The sequence below is a fragment of the Piliocolobus tephrosceles genome, chromosome X (assembly GCF_002776525.5).
Source record: "Piliocolobus tephrosceles isolate RC106 chromosome X, ASM277652v3, whole genome shotgun sequence".
NCBI classification, from domain to species: Eukaryota; Metazoa; Chordata; class Mammalia; order Primates; family Cercopithecidae; genus Piliocolobus; species Piliocolobus tephrosceles.
Genome location: NC_045455.1, coordinates 57,201,025 through 57,228,012, shown reverse-complemented (window position 1 = coordinate 57,228,012; position 26,988 = coordinate 57,201,025). Strand labels below are relative to the sequence as shown.

Genomic DNA, 26,988 nt, shown 5'->3' with positions numbered 1-26,988 from the left:
GGGCGGATCATAAGGTCAAGAGATTAAGATCATCCTGGCCAACATAGTGAAACCCCATGTCTACTAAAAATATTAAAAAAAAATTAGCTGGGCTTGGTGGTGTGCATCTGTAGTTCCAGCTACTAGGGTAGCTGAGGCAGGAGAATCACTTGAACCCAGGAGGCAGAGGTTGCAGTGAGCCAAGATCACACTACTGCACTCCAGCCTGGTGACAGAGCTAGACTCCGTCTCACACACACACACACACAAAAGTAAGACATTTCCAGTATACAAACTATATATGCTAATTGACCTTAATTGACATTGGTTACTAATATTTTAGATGTGTTACTTTTACACCCTGCCTATCAAAAAGAAAATAACATAAATAAACATTAATGTCCCCGTGGAGCTACACCTTATGTTTTTTAACTAATTCTTATGGGGAATTAAAGTTGATTATATAATGCAAGCAACTTGACTGAATTTAATCTACTGTCTCAAGTTTGGGTGTCAGTTTAAATAAACACAACCTTTCAGAAAAATTTGTAATTAATATGAATCAAATTAATGAATTCACATAACTGGATAAAAGAAAACTTAAACTTAGTGGCAAGTAAAAATTGTAGAATTTTAACTGATTTTTGTTCAAATGAAATCGCTAGAAATCACAACATCAGTCTATGGAACTTAAAGATGAAAGAGTTAAAAGCTAATTTTTATTCAGTGAAAAACAAATGAAAAGTCAAGCTTTGGTCCTATTTGGAGCTGGGAAAGCACTAATGTTAACCCAAACTCTTCACTTTTTCTTATTTCTAACTGTGTGATGACTTCTGAGGTAAAAATGATTAGTACATTTCTAACGTACTTTAAATCTAGGCTAAATCAAGAAGTAAACATATTTTTAAGGCAAGGATGTCTTGTAGATATCTGGAGTTTAGTTCACTTCAAATCAATTGCCCATTTTTTATACAAACATTTCAAAAACTTTATTACTTTAAAAATGAAATATTATTATGGAAGACTTACAGAAACACACATGGTAATTATAATCAATTTCTTAAAATCATCAAATTACTGTATTATTGATACAATGTTGATAAACTGAAAACACATCATTGTTTAGTAAGTTAGCAAAAGTTTTTAACCTAGAAAGGAGTACAGAAAATTTCAGACATTCCAGACTGTCTAACACTCTTTGTCCAGTTTTTTTTTTTTTTTTTTTTCTTGGCGGGGGGTCTAGTTAATTATCAAGGATTGTTTGGATCTTTAAGCAGGTTTCCAACTTCTGTTTGGAGAGCAGAAGTTGAAAAGTAGTGGGACCCAGATTGGAAATGGTGAAAAATAGAAATGGAAAAAGGTAAAATTTAAGAACATTACTACTTGACAAAAAATAGAACAAAACAAAAATATTTCATTTTGTTCCTCAACTTTCAGTCTGATTTGTTCACCAATACAATTACCTTTTTTTAAATTTAATTTTATTTATTTATTTATTTTTTATTATACTTTAAGTTCTAGGGTACATGTGCATAACGTGCAGGTTTGTTACATATGTATACTTTTGCCATGTTGGTGTGCTGCACCCATCAACTCGTCAACACCCATCAATTCATTATTTATATCATGTATAACTCCCAATGCAATCCCCCCTCCCCATGATAGGCCCCAGTGTGTGATGTTCCCCTTCCCGAGTCAAATTGAACTCATTGTTCAGTTCCCACCTATGAGTGAGAACATGCGGTGTTTGGTTTTCTGTTCTTGTGATAGTTTGCTAAGAATGATGGTTTCCAGCTGCATCCACGTCCCTACAAAGGATGCAAACTCATCCTTTTTTATGGCTGCATAGTATTCCATGGTGTATATGTGCCACATTTTTGAAGAGACATTTCTCAAAAGAAGACATTCATACAGTCAACAGACACATGAAAAAATGCTCATCATCACTCGCCATCAGAGAAATGCAAATCAAAACCACAATGAGATACCATCTCACACCAGTTAGAATGGCAATCATTAAAAAGTCAGGAAACAACAGGTGTTGGAGAGGATGTGGAGAAATAGGAACACTTTTACAGTGTTGGTGGGATTGTAAACTAGTTCAACCATTATGGAAAACAGTATGGCGATTCCTCAAGGATCTAGAACTAGATGTACCATATGACCCAGCCATCCCACTACTGGGTATATACCCAAAAGATTATAAATCATGCTGCTATAAAGACACATGCACACATATGTTTATTGTGGCACTATTCACAATAGCAAAGACTTAGAATCAACCCAAATGTCCATCTGTGACAATTACCTTTTAAAATATTAGTACCACAGAAACCAGAACTTAAAACAATTTGTTCAAGAGTATATTGTCATAATCAATAGGTGACTAAAGCATTGTTCATACTGCTTATAGAGGATGTTTTTCAACAGCATTACTCTTTCCAAATTATATTCCACTGGCACTCAGGTATGATCCAGCATGGAATGTGTAGATTCCAGATCACGTTTGAGTTGACATGTCCTGAAAAGGGTCTGTGGTTAAAATGTAATGCAAATTCTCCCTTATCCACCTATTCTCATATGGAAGACATGGCAAATAGAGCGTCAAATAGACAAACTGACCAGATAATAGAAAAGAAAGCAAGCAAGGAAATACAGAAAAAAGGAGATAGAAAAAGGGCAGGCAGGGAAGAGAATACCCTGAAGAATTGGATTAAAAAGCAAAAACTTTTTTTGTTTTCTTAAAGACAATGAATTTAAAAGTTTTAGAACAGGCCCGGTGGGGTGGCTCACATCTGTAATCCCAGAACTTTGGGAGGCAGAGGCAGGGGGATCACCTGAGGTCAGGAATTCGAGACCAGCCTGGCCAATATGTTGAAACTCCATCTCTACTAGAAATACAAAAAAATAGCTGTGTGTAGTGGTTGGCACCTGTAGTCTCAGCTACTCAGGAGGCTGAGGCAGGAGAATCACTTGAATTCTGGAGGCACAGGTTGTGGTGAGTCGAGATTGCACCACTTGCACTCCAGCCTGGGTGACAGAGCTAGATTCTGTCTCAAGTATTAAAAAAAAAAAAATAGACTGTAAATAAGGAAAATCATGCTTTTTTCTTTTGTGTTCTATTTGGAGTTGTTTTTTTTTGTTTGTTTGTTTTTTGTTTTTTTAACTTTGGTGGTAGCGAGGAGTAGAGTACGTTTATGAAGATAGGAAGGAATTTAAAAGCAAATGTCTACAACATGCCAAATATGAGGTGCAGGCACAGCTATTCAGTAAATCAACCTGAATTTTTAAAATTCTGTCAAACAAAATTCCTGGAGATTATTAATATAACTGAAGATAAAAGGGAAAAAATAATCTTATTAGAGAAACAACCCTATAGTATTGTTATAATGGCAAAGTATAACCAACCTAAAAATAATAATTTGATGGTAGGATAAAAAAGCACAGAAAAGAAATCTTGATAAAAATCTTAAAATTTTAAGTTGCAATACAGCTAATATATGCCATTGGAAATTCTTTTTCACTTCTTTAGACCCCAGCTTCTATAAATAAAAGGCTGGAACAAGATGATGATCAAGGTACCTCAAAGATTTTCTAAAGTGAATTCATTTTTCATCCTCATTGCCAAGAAAGAGACTATATTTATAATTTCAGTCTACTATGAGTTGAATTCAAGTAAGTGATCAGAAAGAGAAACTGAAGCTACTCTTGGCAATATGTTGGAATACACAGTTCTAGAATAAATCACAAATATACCTCTCTATTCATAAGAAGTACAGTTTTATTTTACATTTGGACATTAAATAGAGAGCAAAAAAAATTATACATACACTTCTCAAAAGCCCTTTGGACTTCACTTAATGCCAGAGTTTCAATGTATATTTTAAATCAAGATAATTTCACATGAATAACCTTAAGTTAAAAAAAAGTAAGATGGATATGAAATGTAGGTAATTGCTTACATGCTTTTACATTTGGCGATATAAAAACACTTGACAGGTTCTCTTGTTTGGCACAGTATAAAAATCCTATCTGAGACTCAGTACTTACCACGACAGCAAACTGCTCAGGTTCACATAAGTTGTTATATTCACTCTTGAACTGAGACAATGAATTTAATTGCTCTTGATCAGGAAGATGCTTTATTAAGTTCTAAAAATTAAAACCAGAAGGAAAGATCTTCACTAAATATACTTCTTGAATTTTAAAAATATAATTTAAAAACTACTGAAAGAAAACCAGTGAAGTTAATCTTCAGTTTTATTTCTAGGTAACCTCCCTCCTAATAAGCCTTAAGCAAAATTCCCTGCATCTTGAAAACAGTCAATTTTCCATTTCTCTATCCTGGAGTTATTATATATTCAAATCAAGCACTACTGAAACTGAATGTTTATTTGATTAGCTATATAATTGAGAAAGAGAACTCAACCTATACCAAAGGAACAGCTTTCTCACCTGGATGAATGTGATCCATTACATTTCAGCTTTAGGGAATTAAATGTCAGAAATTTCAGGCAAAGTCAAACATATTTTAACACTTCACTCAGGGGTATAAAAGAAATCATCATATTGTTACAAAAAGGCATGGGAAGGGACAGAATAGAAATCAAAGGAATTTTAATGGCAGTGCTTGCAAGATTTACTAATAGGATTACAGTTTTAATATTAAAAACTGAAGATGTCTCTAAAACAAAGTGATTTTTCTGATGTGAAAGAAATTTTTAAAGGTGTTGAAGACACATGATGATTGATATACCTTGCAGATAAAAGGCATGTAGAGGTCCTTTAGAAACTTAAGTAAGCCACACACTTAAACAACAGAACTACTTGAAGAAAGATTAAAGGAATACACAAGACTATGTCTTCCTGATAGAACTTAAATGATTAAACAATCCCTTGGCCCAAGTCTATATAGATCCTCTGTATCAAAATACAGTCAACTATAATAGTGTTACAAGAAGTTAGTGCATTGATATTAAAAATAAGATAAAAAAGAGTGGTTGGTGCTCACAATTCCAAATACAGCATAAGTAAATTCTGTACAAGCCCAAAGTCGAAAACAAACTATAATTAAGCCTAAATCATGCTATATAGATTTATGGGGGGAAATTCCCCAAAGGTGTTATTAGTTAAAAATACTGTTAGAGAATGTTATACATCAAAAGCAATTAGATCAAAGAATAAGTTATTGACTCACTGTGTACCCTTGGACAAAAACTTAACTGGTCAAAAACAAAACAAAACAAAACAAAAAGTGGCATTTTAAGATCATCCCTAGACAAGTATTCACTATTAATAATACCAAATTGAATAAAAATTAAAGTATATGATTTCCCCACATAAACAGAAATTTCTCTTAGTGGAATTGCTTGAGACCAAAAGACATAGTTATTTATATTTTCTTTTTACCCATTCTAGTTGACAGCTGGATTGTGAGTTAGATTTTATTACTTCAGGCTTCTGAATTTCTTTAGCATCCTTTTAGATGACAATCAAATCCCCCTGAATATGTCATATATAATTAGATTTTCATCTTTAATCCAAATTTTTTTAATTTTTTCACTTCATTAATTTTACATTCTAACATAAAAATACTATTGTGATTTTAAGCGCATGGTCCTAATCTTCCTTTGTTTCTCCCCTTACAAATTCCCCATACCCTTTGCAAATCTTAAGCTCCTGTTCAGCTAAACTCTGCACAGATATGCACACAGGCCCAGCTTCCCTCACAGCCCACAGTATTGTTACTGCCAAAACAATTGTCTCTCACTACATTTTTCATGCAACTCCTCTGCTCTATTCTACATCTATACCTATTCAACCTTTACATACCCTTGCCTCCCCACACGTACACTCACAAAGCATATGGCCTCAACATATTCTATAGGTCTAAACTAATCTTAAAACTTTGCTTTCCTTGCTTTACAATTATGTATGTAAACATCATTTCCTTTGCCAAATCATAAATTCCAAGAAGATCAAGTCTAATTCTTATTGAGCCTAACATACAGCCGGGTGCTGCGGCTCACGCCTGTAATCCAGCACTTTGAGAGGCCAAGGCGGGCAGATCACTTGAGGTCAAGAGTTCAAAACTAGCCTGGCCAACCTGGTGAAACCCCATTTCTACTAAAAATACAAAAATTAGCTGCGCGTGGTGGCGGGCGCCTGAAATCCCAGCTACTCAGGAGGCTGAGGCAGAAGAAGAGCTTGAACCCAGGAGGCGGAGGTTGCAGTGAGCTGAGATCACACCATTGCACTCCAGCCTGGGTGACAGAGTCTCACTCTGTCTCAGAAAGAAACAAAGGTAATAAAAAATAAAAATTATTGAGCCTAATACAATGCCCTGGACATGGTACATAAACTATTTGCAAAATGAATTAATAAATGATTGGTGTGACAAACAAAGGTAAATGAGTAAGAAATGATGTGGAAAAGTGGCATGAAAAATGGCAAAACAATGACATACTGCTGACCTGTACATATATACAAATAAGTAACTAAATATGTCAAAATATAACCATCACAGTGAACACAAAGAACCAAAATCATGATTATTACAACATAAAGCTCTGTTTCCATGCCCTGGTCAAAATAGGAAGTTTTTCACATTAAAATGAGGACTATACTTTTAAAATTAAGAGTTCAAATAGCAAGAAATTTTTACTTTTTAATGAATATATTAAAACCTTATATATGTTCAAAATAAATTTTTACATTTTAGAAATACCCAAGGCTGGTTTTATATTTAGAAAGTATGATAGGCACAATAATGACATCCATTCCTAAAGATGTACATGACTAATCACCAAAACCTATGAAAATATTAAGTTACATGGCAAAGAGAATTTAGGTTATAGATGGAATTAAAGTTGCTATCAGCTGACCTTAGAGTGGTTATCCTGAATTATTTGGATGTACCCAATGTAATCAAAAAGTTCTTAAAAGTAGAAGAGAGAAAAACAATAGACCTGGAGGGAGATGTGACTATGAGACAAAGGAATCGAGGAATGCAAGATTGCTGTCTTGGAAGATGAAGGAATGGTTCTATTAGCCATGGAGTATGAGCAATCATGAGAAGCTGGAAATACAAACAGATTCTTCCCTAGAGCCTACAAAAAGAAACACAGGCCATTCTGCCAATACTTTGATGTTAGCATAGTAAGACCAATACCAGACTTCTGTTTTACAGGAATGTAAGATAATAAATTTGTATTATTTTAAGCAAATAAGTTTTTGGTGAATTGTTACAGTACCAATAAAAAACTAATATGTTACAAAATATATGGAGCTGAATGTACTTTGGACATGAATTTTAAAAAGCAAATCATCTCTTTTCTATTATATAACAAAACGACGTGTTCATTTAAAACATTCATGTAATCAAGCTAAAAGCTACTCTGTAAATATTTAACTAATTCATTATAAGAAATACAAACAAGTATTAAGTAGAAAAATTTTATTTAAGGAAGTTGGAATCTATTCCCAGCAAGAAGGCACACACATAATCAACATGAATGAAGATGAAAATCCAGTAAAAAGAAAGTGAAAGAGAAAAAAATGCTTAAATAAGAGCAGCTGAATCAGTTAGTTTATGAGTCTCAGAGACTCACAGCACAAATCACTAGTGAAATTATGACCACTACATTTAGAAGACAAGATAGGAAAGGCAAAACTTAGAACAACTTCCAAAGATATAATTTATTGATTAGTTAAAATGTTCAAAATAACTTTAATTGCTTGTTGGCACTAACAAATATTTGGTTTCTTTATATGGCTAAGTAATCATTTTCCTAAATATATCCGCTATCAGAACAAAAGATGGTAAGCTGAAGATAATCTCTCACTATATAATTTTGTGTTTTGATTCTCCAACTTTAAATGTTATCAAGATATACATTATTGATTTCTTATGTGGAACTCAGCAATAACTTCAACACGATGCTAGCACTCATTTGAAAATACTATGAATAAAAATCATTAACAAAAATCTTCTAGCCTTCTGAATAAATTCAGAATACTATGTAAACAATCTCTAATACTCATAGGAGCCCAAATGACTCAAAGAAGAATTGTTAGTAAAGGTAACTGTCAATGAAAACTCCCTCAATCTTCTAAACCATATAATAATATCTTCATAAGCCAAAGAAAAACACATTCTAAAAGGGCTATAGAAACAAATTTTAAGTAACACATTAATAATCTAAAGTATAACAAAAACGTAAAATTAAACAATTTGCCTTTCAGAAACAATAACTTAAAATACTTAAAATGTAATCATTTGATAGCATTATATTTCACGAGCAGTTAAGAGACGATGCAGCTTTCTCTCCTGGCAGTACAGAAGTTATGCTCAAACTAATTATGCAGTAATGATTTTCCAGTTGAATGATTTGGGTGAAGAATTTTCCTTCACTTACAGATTTCTATTTAATGAGAAGCTTGCAATGAAATATTGAAATTTAAGCTGTGCCTGTTTGTTTACCTGAATCATAGACTCTGCCAACCGTGTTTCATCTACCTCCAATATCATCATTCTGATTTCCTCATATGGCACCCGAAAAGAGCTCAGGAAGATTGCTAAGAGGGAGAAAGAGAGAAAGGTTTATAATGAATAAGGTTTAAGAAAGTATTTCAGATGTAGTTCTATTTATAAAATCAAAAATAAATTCAGAAAACAAGAGAATTCAAACATTTAATATAATTATTATGGGGGAAACTTTCATTACTACATTTTATACTCTTCTCTAGTTTTAAAACTAGTGTTTAAACAACAGTCCTGTGTTATTACACTGGATCCAAGGTTGATTTTTAAATGCTGAGTTATTTATCTACCATAAGAATGATGCCAGTTTTCATGTGATAACAAAAAATGAAATAAGGTACACAATAAAAACATCACATTGTAATGAAAATAATGAGAAAATCACAATAGGTGCATGTAATATTTGTCTAAACATAGGCGTTAGTTGCTTGTATCTATTCTAGCCTTAGAAAAGAGTTCAGCAAAAAGTATTTTAAGAAAACTGCTAAGCAGTACATTAACACTTTTACAAGTAATAGTAGCACTTCACTATTCAGAAACATTGTGAACAGTATGCTAGAGAAATCTTTAGATGTAACCAAAGCTTAAAATATCCAATTGTAGAAAACAAATTCTCATTGAAAATGATCCAAATGTAATAGATAGTAAAATATGTTATTACTGAGAATTCTAAACATTATTCACATCTTTCCTGATGCCTCTTATATCAACTATTATAATGATTTTCTCAAAAGTTACTGAAGTAGGATATTTTCATAGCAACAAATACAATGCTTTTGCTAGTTCACCCCTTATTCTACTATTATGTTTCTACATTCAAGATGTCACTTCTTAACCATACTCAGCACCTGCAAATCAATAGTCTATTATTTTTCTTTTTTATTTAATGAATGTCTATGTCATCTAGTATGTGTATTTCTAGATAAAGACACTATGTTCAACACCTCATATCTGTGGGTTCCACATTTACAAATCTGACCAACTGTGGATCAAATTCAGTCCACAGTAGGTTAAATCTAAAGATACAGAAACCACAGATATAAAAGCTGACTATAAGGAACTTGAGCATCTGTGGATTTTGGTATTCATCAGGAGTCCTGGAACCAATCCCTCTGATATCAAAGGATGACTATTTTTTATAAAACTCAGGAAACAGGATCAGCTTCTTTTCTGTATTGAGGTTGTATTCCTGATTTGTGAGACTATCATGTATCACCTACAGGTTAACAAGGGCACCATCTGTGTTCATATCACCAATGCACACAGTTCTGAACCCAAGAAGTCTTAAATATAAAATAATTATGATAAAACTCACAGATGTCTATAATCCTTAATATCCCAAGAACAAGATAAAATATATAAATGGTATAAGAGTAAATAGAGATTTGGCCAGGCGCGGTAGCTCACGCCTGTAATCCCAGCACTTTGGGAGGCAGAGGCAGGCAGATCACAAGGTCAGGAGATCAAGACCATCTTGGCTAACACAGGGAAACTCCATCTCTACTAAAAATACAAAAAATTAGCCAGGCGTGGTGGCATGCACCTGTAGTCCCAGCTACTCGGGAGGCTGAGGCAGGAGTATCGCTTGAACCCAAGAAGTAGAGGTTGCCGTGAGCCAAGATTGCGCCACTGCACTCCAGCCTGGGCAACACAGTGAGACTCTGTCTCAAAAAAAAAAAGTAGTAGAGATCTGTAAAATTACAAAAGATAACTCCATAGCAGATAATAGAACATGCAAAAAATATAATCACTGAAGATGGTGAAGTAGGGCTCTCCAGTAATTCTCCACCCTCACAGAAACATGAATTTGAACTAGCCATATGTGAAAGAAAATACCTTCAACACAGAGAAAACAAGTAAAAAATCATAGTACCTGCTATAGACTAATACTAAAAAAGAAACATTGATGATGTAAAGAATGTTTTACATTACCCGTATCAATCCCTCCCCCAACGTCAGCCAGTAGAGCAAAAAAAAAAAAAAAAAAAAAAAGATACTGTCCACTTGAAAAATAGAGAGGGAAGTGAACATAGAAAATTTGCCTTTGTGCTTAATAACAAATCTACCAGTATAAAACGCTCATGGAGTCTGATTCCTGACAGGTACCTGCAATCTAACCATCTAAACTGACACTGGTACCAGACAGGAATCCAATGGTCCTTTGAGAAAAACTCGAGTTCTGGCCCATATCACTGACAGATGACTGCAGCGACCTTCCTTTACAGAAAATACTTAGCGGCAAACAGGCAACAGCAGCCGTGGGCTTCAGGAACCACCCAGGACTACAATAGCATTAGGAACCATGAAAGTAAGCCTGATGCTGGGTCAGCTGTGGGAGCCAAAAATTTTCCAGCCTGGGCTGCACCACCCAAAGCACTTCTAGGCTTAGGGCACTCCCTAGTACTACACCAACAATAGCAATCCATACCAGATGGTCTACTCAGAAACCCTAGACAGACTTACTGTTGAAAGATGACCTAAAATAAAGTCCAACTGAGAAGAATGGAATAAATATCTACTTCTTCAACGTGTAGACAGCAACACTTGACCACAATGCAAAAAGATAATCAGGGAAACATGACATCACCAAAGAGAAAAAATAAGCTGCCAGTGATGCACACTAGAGACGGACATGTATGAACTATCTGGCAAGGAATTCAAAGTTGTAGTTTAAGAAAGTTCAGTGAATTTCAAGAAAATACAAAAAAAAAAAAATGTTAAATGTTAGACCTAATACCATAAAAACCCTAGAAGAAAACCTAGGTAATACCATTCAGGACATAGGCATGGGCAAGGACTTCATGTCTAAAACACCAAAAGCAATGGCAACAAAAGCCAAAATTGACAAATGGGATCTAATTAAACTAAAGAGCTTCTGCACAGCAAAAGAAACTACCATCAGAGTGAACAGGCAACCTACAGATTGGGAGAACATTTTTGCAATCTACACATCTGACAAAGGGCTAATATCCAGAACCTACAAAGAACTCAAACAAATTTACAAGAAAAAAACAAACAATCCCATCAAAAAGTGGGCAAGGGATATGAACACACATTTCTCAAAAGAAGACATGCATACAGCCTACAGACACATGAAAAAATGCTCATCATCACTGGCCATCAGAGAAATGCAAATCAAAACCACAATGAGATACCATCTCACACCAGTTAGAATGGCAATCACTAAAAAGTCAGGAAACAACAGGTGCTGGAGAGGATGTGGAGAAATAGGAACACTTTTACACTGTTGGTGGGACTGTAAACTAGTTCAACCATTATGGAAAACAGTATGGTGATTCCTCAGGATCTAGAATTAGAAGTACCATATGACCCAGCCATCCCATTACTGGGTATATACCCAAAGGATTATAAACCATGTTGCTATAAAGACACATGCACACGTATGTTCATTGTGGCACTATTCACAATAGCAAAGACTTGGAATCAACCCACATGTCCATCAGTGACAGACTGAATTAAGAAAATGTGGCATATATACACCATGGAATACTATGCACACATAAAAAAGGATGAGTTTGTGTCCTTTGTAGGGACATGGATGCAGCTGGAAACCATCATTCTCAGCAAACTATCACAAGAACAGAAAACCAAACACCACATGTTCTCACTCAGAGGTGGGAACTGAACAATGAGATTACTTGGACTTGGGTAGGGGAACATCACACACCGGGGCCTATTATGGGGAGGGGGGAGAGGGGAGGGATTGCATTGGGAGTTATACCTGATGTAAATGACGAGTTGATGGGTGCAGCACACCAACATGGCACAAGTATACATATGTAACAAACCTGCACGTTATGCACATGTACCCTAGAACTTAAAGTATAATAATAATAATAATAATAATAATAATAATAATAATAATAAATCAAAACAAAAAAGGTTCAGTGAACTTCAAGAAAATAAAAAAATAGTAATTTTTAACAAAGAAAATAGTTTTTAAAAATTAAACAGAAATACTAGAGCTAAAATATACAAGGTACAAAATGAGAAATTCAATAGACAGCATCAACTGTAGAAGTGATCAAGCAGAAGAAAAAAAATCTGTAAACTTAAAGACAATTCATTTAAATGTATACAGTAAGAGAATAAGAAAAATGAATGAAAAGGAATGAAGAAAACGTGAAATTTATGGGACAGCATTAAAGAGCAAAAACGTGTCATTGAGGTTTGAGAGAGTAGATAACATTGTAGAAAACTTATTTTAAAAAGTAACAGCAGAAAACTTTCCAAACCTGGAAAAAGATATAGATATCCAGATATGAGAAGGTAAAAGGTGTCCAGTATGATTGAATCCAATACCACCATGACATTATAATCAAACTGTCAAAGATCAAAGACAAAGAGGGGATCCAGAAAGCAACAAGAGAAAATAATAAAATAGCAAACAAGAGAGTTCCAGTATACCTAACAGCAGACTTCTCAACAGAAACCTTACATGCCAGGAGAAAATACGATGACATATTAAAAGTGCTGAAGAAAAACAACTTCTAACTAAGAATAATGTACCATAAAAATTTATTTTTCAGAAATCAAGGAAAGATAGAGTTTCCCAGACAAACACAAGCTAAGGAAGTTCACAATCAATAGCCCTGTCTTATAAAAATTGCTAAATGAAATTCTTCCAGTTGAAAGAAAAGGATGATAATGAGAAACACAAAAATATCTGAAAGTATAACTCACCAGTAAAAGTAAGTACATAGTCAAATTTTGAATATTCTAATAATGTAATGGTGGTATGTAAAATCACTTATATCTTTAAAAGAGAGAATAGAGGACAAAACTATTAAAATTTACAGTAACTACAATAAATTGTTAAGGAATATTCAATATGGAAAGATGTGAATTGTGACATTAAAAATTCAAAATTGAAGGAGAGAGTACAATTAACATGTAGTCTTATTTTTTTATAAGTGATCAAGGTTATCAGTTTCAAATAAATTGTTTTAACTATAAAAAATATTTTAGTTAGCCTCATGATAACCACAAAGCAAAAATCTACACTAAAGGCACTACAAATCCAAAGCAAAAAATCAAAACATACTATTAGGAAATAATAACTTATCCACAAAGGAAAACAGTAATAAAGGAAGAAAGTAAACAGGATCTACAAAACAACTAGAAAACAATCAACAAAATGGTAGTTATAAGTCCTTCACTATCAATAATTATCTAGAATCTAAATGGATTGAATTCTCAAATTAAAAGACAGTGGCTGAATGAAAACAAAACAAAACTACAACAATATGCTGACTACTGAAGACTCACTTCACCCGTAAAGACACATATAAACCAAGTGTAAAGATAGAAAAAGATATTTCATGCACATGAAAACCAAAAGAGAACAAGAGTAGCTATATTAACATCAGATAAAATATACTTTAAACCAAAAACTGTAAAAGGAGACAAAGAAGGATATTACATAATAAAGTAATTAACTCAGCAAAAGGATGTAACACTTGTAAACATACATATGTGTATATATGTGTGTGTGTGTGTGTGTGTGTGTATAATGTATCCAACACCAAAGAATCTAAATATACAAAGCAAATAGATCTACAGGGAGACATACATTTCAATACAATAATATTAGGAGACTTCAACACCTCATTTTCAGCAATAAAACAATCATTAGACAGAAAATTAAAAAAAAAAAAAAAACCATTAAATAGAAAATGAACTCTAGGCCAAAAGGACCTAACAAATATTTACAGAACATTTCATAGAACAAAATCAAAATAAACATCCTTCTCTCAACTGCATATGGAACATTCTCCAGGACAGATCATATGCTACGCCACAAAACAAGTCTTAACAAATTTAAGGAGACTAGAATCATATCAAGTATATTTTCTGACCACAATGGAATAAAACTAGAAATCAATAACAGAAGAAAATTCAAAAACTTTTCAAATACATGAAAACTAAACTACATGTTTCTAAATAACCAATGGGTCAATGAAGAAATTAAGTCTTCAATTTTAAAATTTATTTAGAAAAATGTAAAGGGAAACACAATATACTAAAATATATGGGATACAGCAAAAGCAGATCTAAGTGAGAAGCTTACAGAAATAAACGTCTACATTAAAAAAAAAAAAAAAAAAATCTCAACCTAACATTGCACCTGGAGGAATTAGAAAAACAAGACAAACTCAACCCAAAATTATTAGAAGCAAGAAAATATTAAAGATCCAATCAGAAATAAATGAAATGGAGACTAGAAAATACCAAAAAAGAAAAAAACAAAGAAAGAAAAAAGAAAACAAAAAACAAAAAGTTGATTTTTGGAAAAATAAACAAAATAATCAAATGTTTATTTAGACTAAGAAGACTTAAATAAATATAGTCATAAATGAAAAGATATTACAACTGACACCACAAAAATAAAAAGAATTTATGAGACTATTTGAATGATTTCTTATACATCAATAACTTGGATAACCTAGAAAAAAACTGGATAAAATCCTAGAAAATTATAACTTACCAAGATTTAATTATCAAACAATAGAATACCTGAATAAACTAATAACCAGTAAGGAAACTGAAACCAGTAATAAGTAGTTTCTCACCAAAGAAAAGCTGAGGATCTAATATATTTGCTGCTTAATGCTATCAAACATGTAAGTAAAAACTATTACCAATTCTTTTGAAAATATTCAAAACAACAATAAAAGAGTAGATAATACTGCCAAACTCACTCCACAAGGCTGGCATTCCCCCGACACCAAAACCTGCAAGGATGCAACAGAAGAAAACTACTTGTCACTAACCCTGAAGCAAAAATTCTCAACAAATTGAATTTAAAGATCAATCACCATGATCAAATGGGATTCATTCCGGAGATGCAAGGATGGTTCAAAATATGTAAATCAGTAAATGTGACACTTCCTATTAACAGTATGAAGGACAAAATCATATAATCATTTCAATAGATAGAAAACTAATTTGACAGAATTCATCACTCTTTTATGATAAAAAATGTTAACAAATTAGGAATAGAAGAAATTTGTCACAACACAATAAATATATGTGTTATATATGACAAACACACAGCTTTCATCATAACAAATAGAGAAAAGTTAAAAGCTTTTCCTACAAAATCTGGAAGATGAGGATCTCCACTTTCACCACTTCTGTTCAACATATTACTGGAAGTCCTAACCGGGGCAATTAGGCAAGAGAAAAAAAAAAAAAAAAGGCAGAAATAAGTTAAACTGTACTTGCTTGCAGAAAACAAGCTTAAATAAAAAAAAAAATCATAAAGACTTCACCAACAAACTGTTAAATCAAATAAATTCAGTAAAATTGCAGGACATAAAATCAACATAAAAATCAGTACCATTTCTACACACTAATAGTAAACTATCTGAAAAAGAAATCAAGAAAATTCCATGTACAACAGCTACCAACTATTAGAGATCATTATGTTAAGTGAAATAAGTCAGACAGAGAAAGGCAAATATCACAATTTCTCACTTATTTGTAGGATCTAAAAATCTGAACAAGTTAACTCAGGGAGACAGAGAAGAAGGAATGATTACCACAGGCTGGGAAGGGTAGTAGGGGAGTGGGGAGAGATTCAGATGGATGGTTAATGGATTCCAAAAAAAAAACTCAAAATGAAAAAGAGACTAAGAAACTACTACACGTAAGAATCAAAACTAAGAAACTACTAGAAGAAAAGAGGGGGAAAGCTCCAGGACATTGGTCTCTAATAAAATTTTGACTATCACCTCAAAAGCACAGGCAAAAATAGACAAATAGTATTACACCAAGCTTAAAAAGCTTCTGCATAAAACATATAATCTACAGAGTGAAGAGACAAACTACAGAATAGGAGGAAATATTTGTAAACAATATACCTAATAAAGGATTAATATCTAAAATATATAAAGAACTCAAACAATTTAAGGAAAAGAAAATAATTAACCAAAATAAAAAGTGGGTAAAAGACCTAAACACATTTCTCAAAAGAAGACATACAAATGGTCAACAGGTATATTTAAAAGAGGTTCAATGTCTCTAATCATCAACGATAGGCAAAACAAAACCACAATGAGATACCACCTAAACCCCTGTTAGAATGGCTATTATCAAAAAGACAAAAACGGATAAAAAACTGTGGGACATACTATGCAATGGAGTACTATTTAGCCATAAAAAAGAATGAGATCCTCTCCTTTGCAACAACATAGATGGAACTGAAGATCATCATGTTAAGTAAAATAAGCCAAGCAGAGAGAGACAAATGTCACGTGTTCTCACTTATTTGTGGGATCTAAAACTCAAAATAATTTAACTCAGGGAGATAGGAGTAGAAGTACAGTTACCAAAGGCTGGGAAATGTTGTAGGGAAGTAGGGATGGTGGGATGTAGTTGAGGGTGGTTAATGGGTACAAAAAATTTGAAAGACTGAATAAGACCTACTAATTGATAGCACAACAGAGTGTTTATAGTCAATAATAATTTAATCATGCATTTAAAAACAACTAAAAGAATTTAATTGGATCGTTTGTAACACAAAGGGTAAATGCTTGGGGATAGATATCCCATTCTCCATGATGTTATCGTTATGCCCAAATTCAAACATCTCATGTATCCCATAAATACATAAAACTACTATGTACCCACAAAAATGCTTTTAAAAAGACAAAAGATAACAAGTGTTAGAAAAGATGTTGAGAAAAAGGAATTCTTATACACTTTTGGTATGAATGTAAAGTAGTAAATCATTATTAAAAAACAGTATGGAGTCTCCTTAAAATATTCAAATGGAATTACCATATAACCAAGCAATTCCATTATTGGATATATATCCACAAGAAATAAAATCAGTATCATAAAGAGATCTGCATTCTTATGTTCACTGGAATACTATTTACAATAGGCAGGATATGAAATCAGCATAAGTGACCATCAGTGAAGGACTGGATAAAGTAAATGTGGTATATATACAAAATGGAATACTATTCAGACATAAAAAAGAACAGGCCAGGTGTGGTGGTTCACGCCTATAATCTCAGCACTTTGGGTAGCCGAGGCAGGTGGATTGCTTGAGGTCAGGAGTTCAAGACCAGCCTGGCCAATATGGCAAAACCCTGTCTCTACTTAAAAAATACAAAAATTAGCCAGGTGTGGTGGTGTACACCTGTACAGCCACTCAGGAGGCTGAGGCATGAGAGTGAACTCAAGAGGTGAAGGCTGCAATAAGCTGAGGTCATGCCACTGCACTCCAGCCTGTGTGACAGAGTAGAGCAAGGCTCTATCTCAAAAAAATAAATGAACAAACAAATACATAAGATAAACAAATAGATAGCATAACATAATGATAAATATAATAGCAAATAATAAAAACAAGAAAAAGCAGAAAGGATACAATGGTGATAGTAGAATTTGTTTTACAGATGGAATATTCTTTTACTTTCTCCTACAGTTGTCATTTGTTCACTCCTTTGAGATATTCTATAATTAAAGTAGTACCTAGCATATATATAAAGATCAAACTAGGGTTTAAAAAATAGTTTATGAATAAACTGTCTTTTGGAAAGCAATTGTTATAACAACTAAGGACAAAAAAAAAAAAAAAAAACAAGAGTTGAAAATGACCTGATGCCTAAGAGACAATTCAGAAGACAAATATACATTTTCTAAATATTTCAAGTTACTGAAAATGAGAGATATTCAGTTAATGTGTCCAAGAGATCGATCAAAAGGAATCTTTTTACTAACATACATCTTTATCTTTCAGAAGATGACTATACAGATCCAATAGGAAGCTTTGGATTCAGCTTGAAAGTGTAAAGTGTGAAGATTTTGGAGCCAGTCATGCTTGTTTTCTGCTAGGAAATTTACAAATATTTAAACCTTGATGATAATGTGTACATTCCAGAGCTGCTCCTTTTACAGCTCTTACCGCCAGTGGAAACAAACCTGGTAAAACAAATGAATCTTACAAAACTCCTGAGCCTTCTCTTGATCCTAGAGTGCCTGGAATTCTATCCTTCATGATGTGCCCAGAATCTTGGCCAAAACCTTTACGAACTCAAAAACATAGGAAACCAAAAACACTCTTAAATAAACAAGTGGACAAATGAATGACTTTTAGATTCTTTCTCCAAAATTCTAATCTAGTACACAACCATAATATTTCTCTTCAATCAACTTTAGAAATGAACCTCTCCATTTCAGTATCAGTATTCCACTACTGACCACTGTTTTATTTCAATTTATCTCAATCTAAAACAGTTTTAAGACTCTTCTCAGAATTCAGACTCTCAAAACTCTAAATTTCATGACAAAAACCAGCTGTGAATCAAACTATAATTACAATAAAGACTATAGGCTGCTAAAGCTTCTTAAAGCTTAAATCATAATGCCCGCTACCATCAGAGAGGGCAAGAATAATCTTAAAAATGGATTACATCATAACATGACATGGCATAAATTCTGTATCTTTTCATCTTACACTTTAAAACATGTTTCTCAATTAAATGAATAGGATATATATACTCTAGCTAAATGAAACAAAGCAAACAGGATCCTTTTCCATAAAAATGTTATTCTGTTATCTGTAAAAAGGAACAGATATATATTAAACTATATAAACATTAAAATATTTTCAAAATGAGCAATCTTATTGAAATCACTTAACTGCTACACCCACCAGATTCCCTATCTATACTGTCAATGCTAATACCCACCTGGTGGGATTGTAGTGAAGACTAAAGGCCAAATACAGAACTAATAAACAAAGGTAATCAGTATTTATTGGCTGTTTTAACTAAATTTGAAATCCCATGTAGAACATGTTCTGTAATACATAAATAAATAACCTTGTTCAACAAGTTATTTAACTTTGAGATGGACATTCAGGCTAACTTATCACAGCTGACCCATCCAGAAAGAATTCGGGAGGCTGAGGCAGGAGAATGGCGTGAACCAGGGAGGCGGAGCTTGCAGTGAGCTGAGATCCAGCCACTGCACTCCAGCCCTGGCGACAGAGTGAGACTCCGTCTCAAAAAAAAAAAAAAAAAAAGAATTCTATTAAACATTATATTTCTTCAGGAACTATTACAAGACTATTTAGAATCAACACTACTAAATTGTAATGCAATTCATGAACATTCTTCAAAACAAAATCATCTCTTTAGATCACAGATACAGAACTTTTAGACATTATCTGACATAGTTCAAAACACAGTGCTTTGAACTGAGACTAAATTCTTTTGGGAGGGAAATTCCCTAAAATATGTACATCATACAAAAAACAAACACAAACAAAATCTCTGTGGTCTAAGCAACACACACAAATTATTTCTCATGAAGACCACATGTTCATCAAACCAGAAATGCAGAGCTCTATTAATTATGATCTCTATATCAGGATGATGGACACCACTCTGAATGCCATTCTGGGTGCCAGGGGGAGCTTCTTCAACCACCAATGAAATGCTTCCACCCAAAAAGTGACATTATCTCCACTCCCATCTTCACTGGTCCAAGCATGTCACTTGGTGACTCGTAACTTGACAGGGGCAGAGATGTGCAATCAGCAGTGCACAGAAATAGAGAACTGACTACTAAACAATACATCAATGCCACCATACTATCCATGGGGATCTTGGCAGGCCTGCATTGTAGAAAAGGGACGAGTTTAGATCAAAGTGATTATGAAGGAGAGGAGGTTCTGAAATTTTCATAAAAGGAATGCCAACTCTACCATTTGGATACATTGCCTCTAACGCAACTCCCTCTTTAATCAGTAGCATAGATCTTTATCCTCTCACTGAAGAACTGTTTTATTCCAATATTTGCTAAAAGCTCAGCTAAGGCATGCAATAATTGAGGGACAGACTAAAAACCATGTTAATTCTTCATCACTCTAGATTTTCCACATTATTTATATCCCTCTTGCACCATCAGAAAGTGATATTACAGACCGTAGTATATCATTTCTAAGCATAACTACCTTTGATGAATTTAGAGTAGTTAGAAATGAGTTAAGAGCAAAACTATTTGCCTTCTTCTTTCACAGTAATTTGGTCAAGAAGATAATTCAATACTTCGTATTTAGCTCCTGTAACAGTAATTAAATCTAAAATATTTCTACTCAGAACTTTTGAGAAAAGGCTTTCAACTGCTCAGATGCGATAACTGAATTCACTTTACCCACTATCCTTATTTCCGTTAATATTCTAACCTCCTTTATGCATAGCCAAGTATCACAAATATTAGAAATTCAGAGTTGTAAAAGAAGCAATACATTACCGATTTTTTTTCAAATATGATGTCATTACCTAAATTCCTTAAGTCTTTATTTTTATATTTTAAAAAAGAGACTTTAAAGAGTAGTTTCTTTTCAGTTATGAAAGGTAGAATTTCATTTTAAAACCTTTTCTTATTTGTATTTTCTAATATGCACTTATCTTTTGAAGCATTTAATCCCATAATTTACCTAAAGGAGCTATCTGTGTATTTATCGTGCATATAATAACAAAATGAAAATAGCAAATAATGAATAATCGGTCTTAAAGAAAATGAAATCATTTAAAGAATTATTTCCACTGTCTTTCAATGGTATTGGAATATGATACTTACAAAGGTTCTGGGCAATTTTAGAATCTAGAAACTTAAGTTCTTTAATTTTTTTCTTAATTGATTTCTTCTCTTCAGTATCTTCCTCTTCTCTTCTCTCTGTAAAACCAAGAGTAGGTCCACGTTAGGGGCAGTAATTCATTCAAATACAGAAGTGTAAAAAGTGAACTTTTATCATTAAATAAGCTAAAAAGGATGTAACTCTTCTAAATAAAAGTTATAAAAACAAATAAAACAATAGATATCCCAAGACCTGAACTGTTGAAGATAGAAACTGGGAGCTTTTATGTCAGAGAAACTATGGAAAGTAAGTATTTGAAGGTCTAACAGGAAAAGCAACAAAAAAACATGTATATTATGGAAACCAATACCACTGGGTTTAAGAATAACTACAATTAGTTCATTTGAATAGCATACAGGACACAGTTATAAAAATTAATATACTTGCACTCAAGTTGCAAGTATATTAATTGGATTATATTTTTAAATTGGATTATGAAGCTAGCTCTAAGAATGCTAACTAAAACACAGTCACTTTATGTCTAACGTACAATATCATTCTTATTTAAAAACATGGCTTATGGAAAATTAAAATAATAGATTTTATTGATTGTGAATGTTGAATCATCTATGCATCCTTGAAATAAATCCCATTTGATCATAGTGTATTATCTTCTTGATGTACTGTTGGATTTGTTTTGCTGCTATTTTGTTGAGGATTTCTGCATATAAATTCATCAGGAATATTGGTCTAAGTTTTCTTTTTATGTTGGGTCCTAGTCTTGTCTTGGTATCAGTGTCAAGGTGGCCTTGTAGTATGAGTTAGGAAGAATTCTCTCCTCTTCATATTTTTGGAATAGTTTGAAAGAAATTGGTGTTAGTTCTTCCTGAAAATCTTGGTAGAACTCAGCAGTGAAGCCAGCCAGTCTTGGGCCCTTCTTTGTTGGAAGACTGTTTACTACTGATTCAATTTCCTTACTCATTATTGGTCTGTTCAGGTTTCCTACTCTTTCTGATTCAATCTTGGTAGCTAAATGTCCAGAAATTTCTTCACTTCTTCTAGGTTTTCCAATGTGTTGGCAAACATTTGTTCATAATTAGCCTCTAACAATCCTTTTTATTTCTGTGGTATCAGTTGTAATATCTCCTTTTGTGATTCCAATTTTATTTGTTTGGGTTTTCTCTCTTTTTTCTTCTAACGGTTTATCAATTTAATCTTTAAAAAAAAAAACACAACTTTTTATTTCTTTAATCTCATATTGTTTGTTTTTTGTTTGTTTGCTTTGAGACAGGGTCTCGCTCTGTCACCCAGGCTGGAGTGCAGCAGCATGATCAGAGTTCACTGTAACCTTGACTTCTCAGGCTCAACTGATCCTCCCACCTCAGCCTCCTATGTAGCTGGGACTACAGATGTGTGCCACCACATTCAGCCAATTTCTTTTTATTTTTCATAGAGACAGAGTCCCACTATGTTGCCCAGGCCAGTCATGAACCCCTGTCCTCAAGTGCTCCTGCCCTCAAGTGATCCTCTCACCTCAGCCTCCCAAAGTGCTGAGATTACAAGTGTGAGCCACCTCACCCAGCAATGTGTCTTCTTTTTTTGTCTCTATTTCATTTAGTTCTGCTCTAAATTATTTGTTTATTTATTATTTGTTTCCTTCTACTAACTTTGGGTTTGGTTTGTTCTTCTCCTAATTCCTTAAAATACATCACTAAGTTCTTGACTTGCAATCTATTTTTTTATGTAGGCATTTTTTGCTACAAACTTCCCTCCTAGTACTGTTTGTGCTATATTCCAAAGGTTTTGGTATATTTTGTTTCTACTTTAACTCATTTCGGAAATATTTTTTATTTTCTTAATTTCTTCATGACTTATCGTACATTACAGAAGCAAGCTGTTTAATTTCCATATTATTTGAAAAGTTCCCAAAGTTCCTGTTGTTGATTTCTAGTGTTTCTCCATTGTGAGCTACAAAGGTACTTAATATAATTTTGATTTTTGAAAATTTGTTGAAACTTGTTTTCTGGCCTAACAAATGGTCTATTCTGGAGAGTGGTTCCATGCGCTGAAGAGAAGATGTGTGTTGTGCACCTACTGGATGCTATGTTCTATAAATGTCTGTTAGATCCATTTGGTCTACAATGCAGTTTCAGATTGATATTTATTTGACAATTTTCTAGCTAGATGGTCTGACAAATGCTGAAAGTTAAATTCTCCAACTACAACTATATTGGAGTGTCTCTCTCCTTGTAGATATCTGCTTTAAACATCTGGGTGTTCTGGCATTGGGCATGCATACATTTAAAACTGTTATATTCTCATGCTGAATTTGTCCCTTTATCATTATATAATGATTTTGTCTCTTTTTATCTTTTTTGACAAAATCTATTTTGACTGATACAAGTATAGCTTATTCCTGCACACTTTTGCTTTTCATTTATATACATTTTTTTCAATCCCTTCGCTTTCAGTCACTGTGTATCTTTACAGATGAAGTGAGTTATTGTAGGCAGCATATTTTTTAATCCATTCAGCCAGTCTATAACTTTTAATTAGATAATTTACACTACTTATAATCAAGGTCATTACTAATGGGTGAGCACTTACTCCTGTCATTTTGTTGATGATTTTCTGATTGTTTTGTACTTGCTTTGTTCCTCTCTTCCTCTCTGTTTATCTTTGCAGTTTGGTGGGTTTCTGTAATAACAATATTTGCATCCTTTCTCATTTGTGTATCTGCTCTATAGGGAGTTTTACACTTTTATGTGTTTTAACAGTGGTAGGTATAGCTTTCTTGGCTTCCAGATATATAACTCTCTTAAGCAAGGAGTCTAGTGGTGATGAATTCCCTCAGTGTTTGCTTGGCTGGGAAAGACTATTTCTCCCTCATCTCTGAAGAATAGCTATAGTGAGTAAAGTGTTCTTATCTTACAGTTCTCTTCTTTAAGCATTTTGTATGTATCATCCAATTCTCTCCCAGCCTGTAAGTTTTCTGCTAAAAACAACTGATGTTAGTCTGATGGGGATTCCCTTACATGTGATTTGACACTTTTCTTTTGCTATTTTTATAATGCATTCTTTGCCGTTGACTTTTGAAAATCTGAATATAATATGTCTCACAGAAGACTTTTTGAGATGAATCTATTTGGGAATCTTTGAGCTTTGTGTATCTGGATGTCTATTTCTTTCCCAAGACTTAGAAAGTTTTCAGCTATTATTTCATTAAATAGGTTGTCAATGCCTTTTTCCATCTCTTCTCCTTCCAGTAATCCCAAAACACAAATATATATTTGCTTAACTGTGTCCCACATGTCACACAGACTTTCTTAAATCTTCTTCTCTATTTTTCTTTTTTTTTTTTTGGCTTGTCTGGGTTATTTCAAAAGACCTATTCTCAAACTCAGAAGTTACTTCTTTTCGTTGCCTAGTCCACTGATGAAGATCTTGGTTGTATTTTTTATTTCCTTTATTGAATTCTTCAATTCAAGAATTTCTATTTGGCTCTTTTTTTATATCTATCTCTTTGTTGAATTTCTCATTCTAATGAATTGTTTTCCTGATTTATTTATATTGTCTACTTGTATTCTCTGTGTTTCATGGAGTTTTGTAACGATCATTATTTTGAATTCCCTTTCAGGTATTTTATAAAGTTCTTTTTATTTGGGGTGTGCTGTGGGAGAATTACTATGTTCCTTTGAAGTATCATGTTTCTTTTCTTTTTCATGTTTTTTTGTGTCCCTATAGTGATATCCGTGCACCTCCTGTAATAATGACTTCTAATTTTATAGAGTAGATTTACAGCATCAATTAAGTAGAGTGTTTGGAGTTTTGGGTGGGAGCAGCCACATAGTCTCTGTGTAATTTATTCAGCTATAATCATCAGCAGTGTCTGAGATTTCCTCAGTGGCTTAGGCTGCAGTTGTTTGTGGAGGCTTTGGTATTACTTTCCTAGTGATGAAGATGAAGAGCCAGACCCAAAGTGGGTCTGTCCTTGAGCCCAGGTGGCATGTATATGGATACCAGCAGGCTCTAGTCATATCAGTCCTTAATCCCCTGGGCAGCAAACATAGGTTCTGGGAAGATCAGTCCTTGGGCCCCTGGGGGTTGTACTTGGGCACTGGCAGTAACAGTCAGGTGGCACATGTGATTGTATGGCAGTCCCACACTGGAGGTGGCAAGGTCGCTATTGGATAAAATTGGGAACGTGGTAAGAAAGAAGAGTGTAGCAATGTGTTTCGGTAGATATGTAAATCACTAAAGGTAAAGTTCAAAATCTGAAATGCTCTAAAATCTGAAACTTTGAGCATCAAGATGGCACTCAAAGGTTATGTTCAAAGGAAATGTTCATTGGAGCATTTCAGATTAGAGAGATTTGGATTAGAGGTACTCCACCAGTAAGTATTACACAAACATTCCAAAATCTAAAATACAAAACACTTCTGGTCTGAAGCATTTCAGATAGGGGATATTCAACCTGTATATTACAATTACATATTTTGTTACATAGCATGAGGTAAGAATCAAATTTCCCATTTTCCAAAACATTTGATATTTCTGTGTCATTTTATATAACTAACCATCTTTCTCAACTGATTTTAAGTTACACTTTGATCATATACTTAATGTCTAGATATGTTATTTCTATTTTTCTGGGCTACTAGTTCTGCTCCATTATTCCCTGTGGTACTGTTAACACTGCTATCACCTTGTCTTACGTAATATAGATTTATGATACATTTTATTCATTGGCTATTCAAATTATTTTTCTCCATATCTAAATTTTGTTCATTTTTTTGTTTGCTTTTTTGAGATGGAGTCTTGCTCTGTCTCCCAGGCCAGAGTGCAATGGTGTGATCTCGGCTCACTGCAACCTCCGCCTCCCTGGTTCAAGCAATTCTCCTGCCTCAGGCTCCTGAGTAGCTGGGACTACAGGTGCATGCCACTATGCCCAGCTAATTTTTGTATTTTTTGTTTTTAAGTAGAGATGGGGTTTCACCATGTTGGCCAGGTTAGTCTCGAACTACTGGCCTCAAGTGATACACCTGCCTCGGCCTCCAAAAGTGTTGGGATTACAGGGGTGAGCCACCGTGCCCGGCCCTCATTTATTTTTCCACATGAACTTTAGAGCAACCCAAAAGATCTAAAAATAAAATCCATTTAAATTGTATTTGAATTGCAAGGCAATTGTAAATAGATTCTGAGAGATTTGATATCTTGACAATTTCCGAACTTCCTTATCATAAACATGGCATGTGTTTATAATTATTCAACTTAGCACACTGTTCTTCATGCACGACCTATATATCTTTTGTTAAGTGTTAGGTATCCAAAGGACATTTAATTTATAGTCCTAGGTATTATGTAGAAACTTTGCCTAATTTTGCATACACATTTTATAATCAGGATTTTACTTATTTTGTCTTTCATTCAGATAAAAAAAATGTATTAAGCAACTAAAAGAGACTGTGTTAGGCAACAAAGATACAATGCTAGATAAGATAGAGAAATTCCTTGCCTCAAAGAATTTAAGGTCTAATTGAAGTGACTATAAAATAAATGACAATTATAATACGTAGATGTATTAGTGATGTTATAGTGAGAACTACACAAGAATAAAGAAGAGCACCCTAAACATACTTGTCAAAAATAGTCCTTTTGGGTTAAATACCTAAGCAAAGTTTGAAAGGAAAAAGGAGTCAGCCAGGTAAGAAGGTGGGGATATGTGGCAAAGACACAATAATAGAAGGATAATATTTGAAGGTATAAAGGTGCAAAAACTCTAAAGGCACTGAAAGATGTGAGGATAATAAGAATAGAAAATATAAACAGAAATAAATGACACCAGAAA

At 33.6% G+C, this 26,988-nt stretch overlaps 1 protein-coding gene across 2 annotated transcripts in view; it reads right to left on the bottom strand.

Annotated features, from left to right (window-relative positions):
* The window catches only part of DIAPH3 (diaphanous related formin 3), a 522,768-nt gene that overhangs the window by 248,218 nt on the left and 247,562 nt on the right, over positions 1 to 26,988 (bottom strand). For both annotated transcript variants that reach the window (XM_023196219.3, XM_023196220.3), the window contains 3 exons: positions 21,143 to 21,238; positions 8,462 to 8,556; positions 4,030 to 4,131 (listed from right to left, as the gene is read on the bottom strand). In XM_023196219.3, the coding sequence (XP_023051987.2) occupies positions 4,030 to 4,131; positions 8,462 to 8,556; positions 21,143 to 21,238 (293 nt within the window). The remainder of the gene's footprint in view (positions 1 to 4,029; positions 4,132 to 8,461; positions 8,557 to 21,142; positions 21,239 to 26,988) is intronic.